The sequence below is a fragment of the Mesoplodon bidens genome (assembly GCF_964165515.1).
Source record: "Mesoplodon bidens genome assembly, chromosome: 7".
NCBI lineage: Eukaryota > Metazoa > Chordata > Mammalia > Artiodactyla > Ziphiidae > Mesoplodon > Mesoplodon bidens.
In genome coordinates, this window is record NC_138164.1 from 105606530 (window position 1) to 105615588 (window position 9059).

A 9059-nucleotide genomic window follows, 5' to 3' on the forward strand; every position below is an offset into this window, starting at 1 on the left:
GTACTTATAGTTACTTAACATCTCTGGCATTTTCCTTCTTCATTTGTTAACATGAGGATAATAATAGTACCTACCTTGCAAGGTTGCTATGAGGATTAACAATATACATGAAACACTTAGAACAGTCCCTAGCATATAATAAGCACCTTGTAAGTGTAAGCTTTTACTTTTAGAGAACGAGTTGAGATTACTGTGGCCCATTTACTGCTCAAAGATGATGCAAACATTTTTCCATGCAGAAGACAGTGACTAGTTTCTTAAGGAAAGGTGACATCAGAGCATCTGTAGCCAGTGACTTAAAATAACTACTGTACTAACAGGTACTACTCAAGATACTCACTCCTTGAGTTAAAAACCAACCAACCAAAATGTATGTCATAGGTCTGACATTTTACCTCCTGGTTTAAATTCTCTACACCAGCTGTATATCTACCTTTAGAAGTATATTAAACAAGTCACAGGTCGACTTAGAAAGCAATTTTCTTTTTATAAACCCGTACAGTATTTATATCAAGATGAGGAACTAAGGTTTTAACTTCACAATTCAAGTATATTATACTCTCAATGGAAAGGGCTCACACTGGGAAATCTTTTCTCCATTATAAACTTTGTTGACCAGGAAGTCCTTAATCATCCTTGTGCCTCAGGGTACAAAATGGGCTAACCATATGCTACTACACTGCCTTTACTTTTTATCACCTGTTCTTTTACTGTGTAACCCTAGTGGCTTTTTCATTTTCCATCACATAAAATGCAGTTCTGCACACTCTAAAATTCTTTTAAGGCAATACTTTCCTCATCTTGTGAGAAACATAGAAACTCAGAAAAAAAGACTGTCTAGCACTCTGGAAGTCAGTGAGAAGGCAAAACTATTCCTCTTCTGTCCAGGTTAGAAACTGAGGACATTTACTATGCTGGCTAACCTCAACATACTTCATTTTAATAAATTTCATTTTAACACAGATGAATTTGCTAAAAAATGGTAACATTCAGTACAATATTTTAAGAGAAAAAGAGTTCCAGAAACAAGCACACACTGTTTGTAGCTTCTATTGTATTCTATAGGTTTTTACTAAAGTTTCAAATATAATTTGCAATTCACATCAGTTCCCTGCTTTCGTCATTCTATTCTATGTCCCTTTCCCTGTGATCTCCATGGATAGAGAACAGCATCTGAGATCATGTCATCCTTTTGGACAATCTCATCCCCTAAACTATGGCTGTAATCCAAAAGGTCTTCGGTTCCCTTCTGTAATAAGCCTAGCTGCTACCTTAAATGCTTCTCTTGCTGCTTCCAACAGCAGCAGTTTTAGCTCTCCAAGGAATTCTGTAAACCCTGATTGAAAATAGTATACTCTTTCATTTTTGCCGGTTCATTCAACTCAATCTAAGCTTAAATAAACTTAAGCTGTTTAGGTCAGTGCAAAACCAGTAACCAGTACAACTATTTTATTTTATTTTTGGCTGCGTTGGGTCTTTGTTGCTGCACACAGGCTTCCTCTAGTTGTGGCGAGCAGGGGTTACTCTTTGTTGCGGTGCGCGGGCTTCTCACTGTGGTGGCTTCTCTTGTTGCGGAGCTCGGGCTCTAGGCGGGCGAGCTTGAGTAGCTGTGGCGCGCGGGCTCTAGAGCGCAGGCTCAGTAGTTGTGGCGCACGGGCTTAGCTGCTCACTGGCATATGGGATCTCCCGCGACCAGGGATTGATCCCATGTCCCCTGCATTGGCAGGTGGATTCTTAACCCCTGTGCCGCCAGGGAAGTCCTAATACAACATTTTTAAGACTTCTTACTTGTTTTTGATATTGAACATTTTGGGGTTACCCACTACTGATAAATTTCCTCTTATTACTTAACTTGAATATCTGAAATCCCACATATTCACACATCCCAACATAAATGTGGTCACTGCTGCTTTTCAACACCAACAGTCAAAGCAAAGAGAGTTGCATAGACTCTTACCTATTCATCTTTTTTTTTTTTCCAAATGTGTTCGTCAAATCTTATTGAAATGGAATGGACAAAATTAAAACTATGAGATAATATTTTAAAACAATTACAGAAATGATTTTAAAACAATGCTAAAACAAAAACCCACAATACTGACAGAATTGTGGTTAAAATGTTACCTCTATACAATGTTTTGGGGTTTTTTAAACATCTTTATTGGAGTATAATTGCTTTACAATGATATGTTAGTTTCTGCTGTATAAAAAAGTAAATCAGCTATACATAAACATATATCCCCATATCTCCTCCCTCTTGCATGTCTCTCCAACCCTCCCTATCCCAGCCCTCTAGGTGGATACAAGGCACCAAGCTGATCTCCCTGTGCTATGTGGCTGCTTCCCACTAGCCATCGGTTTTACATTTGGTAGTGTATATATGTCCATGCCACTCTCTCACTTCATCACAACTTCCCCTTCCCCGTGTCAAGTCCATTCTCTACGTCTGTGTTTTTATTCTTGTCCTGCCCCTAGGTTCTTTAGAACCATTATTTTTTTTTTAGATTCCATATATATGTGTTAGCATATGATATCTGTTTTTCTCCTTCTGACTTACTTCACTCTGTATGAGTCTCTGGGTCCATCCACCTCACTACAAATAACTCAATTTCATTTCTTTTTATGGCTGAGTAATATTCCATTGTATATCTGCACCACATCTTCTTTATCCATTCATCTGTCAATGGACACTTAGGTTGCTTCCATGTCCTGGCTATTGTAAATAGCGCTGCAATGAACATTGTGGTACATGACTCTTTTTGAATTATGGTTTTCTCCGAGTATATGCCCAGTAGTGGGATTGCTGGGTCATATGGTAGTTCTATTTTTAGTTTTTAAAGGAACCTCTATACTGTTCTCCATAGTGGCTGTACCAATTCACATTCCCACCAACAGTGTAAGAGGGTTCCCTTTTCTCCACACCCTCTCCAGCATTTATTGGTAGATTTTTGGATGATGGCCATTCTGACCCGTGTGAGGTGATTCCTCATTGCAGTTCTGATTTGCATTTCTCTAATGATTAGTGCTGTTGAACATCCTTTCATGTGTTTCTTGGCAATCTGTATGTCTTCTTTGGAGAAATGTCTGTTTAGGTCTTCTGCCCATTTTTGGGATTGGGTTGTTTGTTTTTTGCTATTGAGCTGCGTGAGCTGCTTGTATATTTTGGAGATTAATCCTTTGTCAGTTGCTTCATTTGCAAATATTTTCTCCCATTCTGAGGGTTGTCTTTTTGTCTTGTTTATGGTTTCCTTTGCTGTGCAAAACTTTTAAGTTTCATTAAGTCCCATTTCTTTATTTTTGTTTTTATTTCCATTTCTCTAGGAGGTGGGTCAAAAAGGATCTTGCTGTGATGTATGTCATAGAGTGTTCTGCCTATGTTTCCTCTAAGAGTTTTATAGTTTCTGGCCTTACCTATTTTTTTTTTTTTTTTTGGCTTCACGGGGTATGCAGGATCTTAGTTCCCCAACCAGGGATGAACCCGGGCCCTTGGCAGTGAGAGTGAAGAGTCCTAACCACTGGACTGCCAGGGACTTCCCTTACCTATTCATCTTTCCAAAGTACAGTTTAATTTTAACTTATTAGTATACTTGTTCCAGGATCTCTAACTCTCAAACTTTATTATGTAAGCTTGCTCCCTAAACCTTTCATCTCAGTAATTATAACTGTGGCCTCTAGTTTAGTTTGGCTCTTTAATTTTTTAACCACTTCCAACACCAGGAATATTTATCTATACCCAAGGCTGAGAAAATTTCATCTGTGCACAACACTTTTCTAACTTACGAAGACTTTCTATCACCAAAATTCTTGGAATAAAAAACTTTATTTATTGAATATACTATAGGGTAATAGCAGGGTCATGCAATATATTATTAATCAACTGAATTTTAAAACATATACATCTGAATCTGAGTTTTCTCCTAGTCCACTAGTTTTCCTTAAGTTCCATGTTCCACAAATAAAAATTTCCTTCTTCTAGGATTATTTTAAACCTTTGTAAAATGTCCACTTCTCTCATCATTTGAATTCCTTATAGTGTCAACTTAGAGTCATAGATCATAAAGCTGGAAGGGACAGGGCTTCGAAAACACTTGGTTTTATAAGTGAGGCAAAAAGAAGCCCAGAGGAGGAGGGTAGATGCTTGGAGTGAAGAACAGAACAGTTTGCCAACTTTGTGAATGAGGTTACGCCTACTTAGACAAAAGTACTTATAAAAGAGAGCATCTGAAAACAGCAAGAGACCAAGATGACATTATAAAAGAAAGACATCACTTACCAACTGCACCTGACCCAAATGTATCATCATTGAATTGATCAATCTCTTCATCTTCCTCTCCCAGGCCCTGAAATGCATCTTCATCTTCATCCAGAGGACAATCCTCCAAAGACTAAAAAAAGAGGTCAGCTATTCATGAAGTTCACAACCTCATTCTAAAAAAATGCTTTTATCTTCCCGATCAACACAATAGCTTCATTATGACTTTTTGTGCAGATGGCATTTTTTCTATCCCCCAATTTCCCTGACACTGGAAGACTTCAGTACCTTTTCTTTCAACTTCTCGTTCCTATTCCTTATTTAACCTCTTCCCCCAAACTTCCATTTCTCTATTTATCAAGGATCTAATAACAGCATTTCCTCATGCAACCAAGAAATGAGGCCTGCCAACTTCCTTTCCATCACTGGTTACAATAATGACAACTGAGGGCTTCCCTGGTGGTGCAGTGGTTGAGAATCTGCCTACTAATGCAGGGGACGCGGGTTCGAGCCCTGGTCTGGGAGGATCCCACATGCCGCGGAGCAACTAGGCCCGTGAGCCACATCTACTGAGCCTGCGCGTCTGGAGCCTGTGCTCCGCAACGAGAGGCCGCGATAGTGAGAGGCCCGCGCACCGCGATGAAGAGTGGCCCCCGCTTGCCACAACTAGAGAAAGCCCTTGCACAGGAACGAAGACCTAACACAGCAAAAATAAATAAATAAATTACTAAAACTCCTACCCCCAGCATCTTAAAAAAAAAAAAAAAAAAGAAGAGGCTCATTCACTTCTTTAAAAAAATAAAAATAAAAATAATAATGACAACTGAAAATTAAAACTTTATTATTTTGTTTGAGTTCTACCTATATTTTTCAACGAAATTCTCATCTTCCCCATATTCTTGTCACCTTTTCAACTATTTTATTATTCCCTTTCTCTTCATTTTCCTTTTCCCCTTCTGTTTTCCTACAGGCCCAAACTCTGGTGACAAAGGAGAAAGCTAAGTGTTCAATCACGATTAAGTGGACTCTTGAAAAGCTGTGATGTGACAGGTTTAAGCTGTGTCTCTCCTCTTACAAGTGAGATCAACTTGGGCAAGTCACATCCTTTCTGATTAATTCATTCAATACCTCCTGAGCACCTATTTTGTCTCAGGCTGTGTTAGCCTCTAAGCCACAATCTCTTAAATGGTAATGCAGGGACAAGACCACCTACCTCAGAAAGTTGTTGTGAGGATCAAATGAGGCAAAGATTTAGGCAAACATTGGGTATTGTTAAACAATGCTAGATATCACCAGTTTAACAACTTAGGTGTGTTCTATCTTAAACATACCCCCCACCCCCATTTCAGTTTTCAACTGATTTATTTTCCAAGTTTTCTTTTCTTTTGGGAACGTTGCCTACTGCATCTCATCATCTCTCTCCATGTTTACATAAAGGCAGTTTGATCTTGAACCATTCCTATCAAATACCAAGTCTATGTGTCCCCAGTTTTCAAAGACTCAGGATCGGAATTCCACACTCTCTCTGCAGTCACATTGCTGATACACCCTGACTGGCTACCTCTTAGCCAGGCTGTTCCCAAATGAAAGGTTAGGTCAAAGGGCCATCCTACCCATCTTAAGTCTCACAAACTTACACAAAGCAAGCATGCAACTGCCTCCCCATCACAGGCAACTTCCAGAAGCACTCCCAAATCACAAAGATCTACTTAACCAAATCACTGCTTTTTACATGGGAGAGACTCTTAGGGATCCTCTAAACCAACCCTTTGGTTCTACAAATCCAGAAACCCTGTCCAATGATTAGGAGTCGCTAAAGGTCATACAGCGAACCAGTGACACTATCAGAACTCTCGACTGTTGCTACATACCCGGACCGTCACCAAACCCACGTCCCCCTCCACTCGCCCAGAAGGAACTTCTGCTGGACACGCCCCTTCCCAATTCGGAGTCCTCTTTAGTAAACGGTCTTTGGCCCCAGTCAAAGGGCGAGTCCATGCCCCCGGGACCCTGACGGTCGCCGGTTTGTAAGGGGGTGTGTATAAGTAATTGGAGGGGAGATGGTTTCGGGTCCAGGGCGGGAAACGCGTCTCTGGGCTTTCTCGGGTGACGCTTGCTCAAGAACCACCAAGGGTGGGTGCAACGCTCTCTACTCCTCACTCCTCCGGAGGTGGGGGGTGGTCTGGTTAAGGAACGTAAGGGGCCCTCCCCACCCCAAAACAGAGGTCAGTTCTCCTCGGTGGCAACTGATAGGACAGTCCCGCCCCCCCCGAAGCCAGCTCACAGCCCTCGGATTAAACCCGCGACGCCAGACCCGACGCACTCCCTCGGTCCCGCGGGTCCCGCCGCCCGCCCCCTCCCCCCAGGAGCCTTGGACAGACGCGCGGGGGGTGAGGGAGAAAGAGGGGGGAGTGCGGGAGGGAGGGAGGGGTTACTTCCGGTCGCAACAACTCACCTCGTAGCGGAACATTCTTTGGGGGGGGAGGGAGCGGGGAGGGGAATAGGGGAGGGAGGGAAGAAGCGCTGACTCTCCGGGATCCTCCACGCGCGGGTCCTCCACCGGCTCGCGACCCCTGGCCGCCGCCGTACGCCGGAGCGTGCGTGGGAACGTGCGCAGGCGCGCCTCGGGGAGGGCGGCCGCCCCGTTCGGCGCCCGGCGGCGGCGGCTGCGCGGGGACAGATTTGGCGTCCCGCTTCCTAGTCTCAGCGGCGGGAAGGAGGTCCCATAGCGAGACACTGCGCACGCGCCGCCCGTCGGGGGCTTCCTCGCGATCTGGACTTGTAGCTCCGCCCCTGGCTTCTGTGTGCCCGCCCGGCGCTCAGGTTTGAGTCACGAGTTTTCCGTCACCGACGGGGCGGAGAAAAGCCTTGTGATTGTCACAGGATAGGGCTTTGAAGAGTCCCAGGGTTAGCCTGGACTGGGAGAAATGGAGATTCCTAGACTGTTTTGCCAGCGTCCAACACGGTCTTCGCGGGTTTTGCTTGGCACTCCTCACGACATACGATATGCGCCGAGTGGAGGGAAAAAAATAAAAGTGCAGGTCATTGAAATGGAATGGACAGAATTCGTCACCACTTTCAGCGGCACGTCACCCGCTGAGTCGACAGCGGGTCAGGGCTGTGATTTATGTGTCTCAAAGTGATGAGGGCGATTAAAAAAAAAAAAAAAGCCGAATGCATGTTCCGGGAGGTTCCACCAGGGAGGTATTTTTAGGTCCCAGGCGCTCCAGGCAGGTGAAGTGGGAGAGCCAAGAACGGCAGCACAGCCGTGGGCAGCAAGGTCATCGAGGCTGAGTGCACCGCTGGGTGACACCACCTGCTTAGAGGATCAAGCCCAGAAAAACGTTTGTCCTGGGTGTAAGCCTCGGCAGCCTGCTTCCAGAAGTCTGTTTCGGGGGTATACCTCCGCTAGCACCTTGCATGCCCTTTCGGCCCTGGAGAACTCTTTCTTTCCCCTTAAGGACTAGACTTGGACCACAAAGAATTAATTCGAAGAATTAAGGAGTCGATTTCGCAACTCCTTTCTCCCGGTGTCTTAAAATGCAGCCTCGCCTAGGAGTGGCATAAATTCCTTACATGTTAGTATGACCAGATTGATTAATCAGAGTCTGAGTAGTGGAAACTTTGGATTTGGAACTAGAAGTTATGGGTGGGAATCAGTACTTTGTCACTGGCTGTCAGATGTGGAGCAGGTTATCTAAACACGTCTGAGGCTTAATTTCTTTGTAAAATGGGTTTAATGAAACCTGCCTCACAGAGTAGTGGTTCAGTGATGATTCTAATACTGCTTCTGCTAATGACTGAAGTCTGCCTTATGCCAACCCTGTGAGGTAGGTTATTTTCCCTATAGATGTGGAACTTGAGGATTAGAGATGTTAATTTATCTATCCTAAACCACCCAGTGGAAAGTGGCAACCAGTTCTCTCTGGTTCCAAAATCCAATCTCTTAATCACTGTGACGGTTTTACAAAAGCGAATGTTTGCATGGGCCAGGCCTAAAGCTTAAAGTGGAGCAGGCCAAGGATAAGATGATAATTAGTTTTCAAGCATGCACAGAACATTACAAAACTTCATGTAGTACAGGTAACAGCAAAATGACCAAAGAACTGGTGCCATGTAGGCCAAGGGTTGGCAAGCTGTGATCCACAGCCAGATCTGGCCAGCTGCCTGTTTTTGTAAGTAAAGTTTTTTTTGTTTGTTTTTTTTTTGGTACGCGGGCCTCTCACTGTTGTGGCCTCTACAGGCTCTGGATGCGCAGGCTCAGCGGCCAGGGCTTCCGGGCCTAGCCACTCCGCGGCATGTGGGATCTTCCCCTACCGGGGCACAAACCCGTGTCCCCTGCATCGGCAGGCAGACTCTCAACCACTGCTCCACCAGGGAAGCCCTGTAAGTAAAGTTTTGTTGGAATACAACCACCCTCATTTTTTTGCATATTGTCTTTGGTTGCTTTAGGGCAACCAAGGCAGAGTTGTATACTTACAATGGAGGGCATTTGGCTAGCAAAGCCTGAAATATTTACTGTCTGGCCCCTTACACAAAGAGTTTGCTGATTCCTGATGTTGCAGATCCTGTTTTCTGATCATTATGTTAGAGATCAGAAATTTAAAAAAACAAAAACAAAAAAAACCTCCATGCCTCTAATTAATGGACTGCTTGAGAAAACATAATGGGAAGTAGAAAATATTTAGAACTGAATGATAAACTTATTAACATATAAAGACTTTTAGGATACAGCTAAAGCAGTTTATATAAGAAAATAGGAAAGCTTGAATATAAATGAACTATAGGATAATTTTAAAGAAAAGAT

At 43.5% G+C, this 9059-nt stretch overlaps 1 protein-coding gene across 1 annotated transcript in view; it reads right to left on the reverse strand.

The window, feature by feature from the left end:
* Nucleotides 1–6970, reverse strand: part of PATL1 (PAT1 homolog 1, processing body mRNA decay factor) — a 38274-nt gene extending 31304 nt beyond the window's left edge. Inside the window, exons 1-2 of the mRNA XM_081239763.1 lie at nt 6708–6970; nt 4274–4385 (exon numbers count right to left, since the gene is read on the reverse strand). Coding sequence (XP_081095889.1) covers nt 4274–4385; nt 6708–6722 — 127 coding nt within the window. The 5' untranslated portion in view covers nt 6723–6970. The remainder of the gene's footprint in view (nt 1–4273; nt 4386–6707) is intronic.
* Between the last annotated feature and the right edge of the window lie 2089 nt (nt 6971–9059).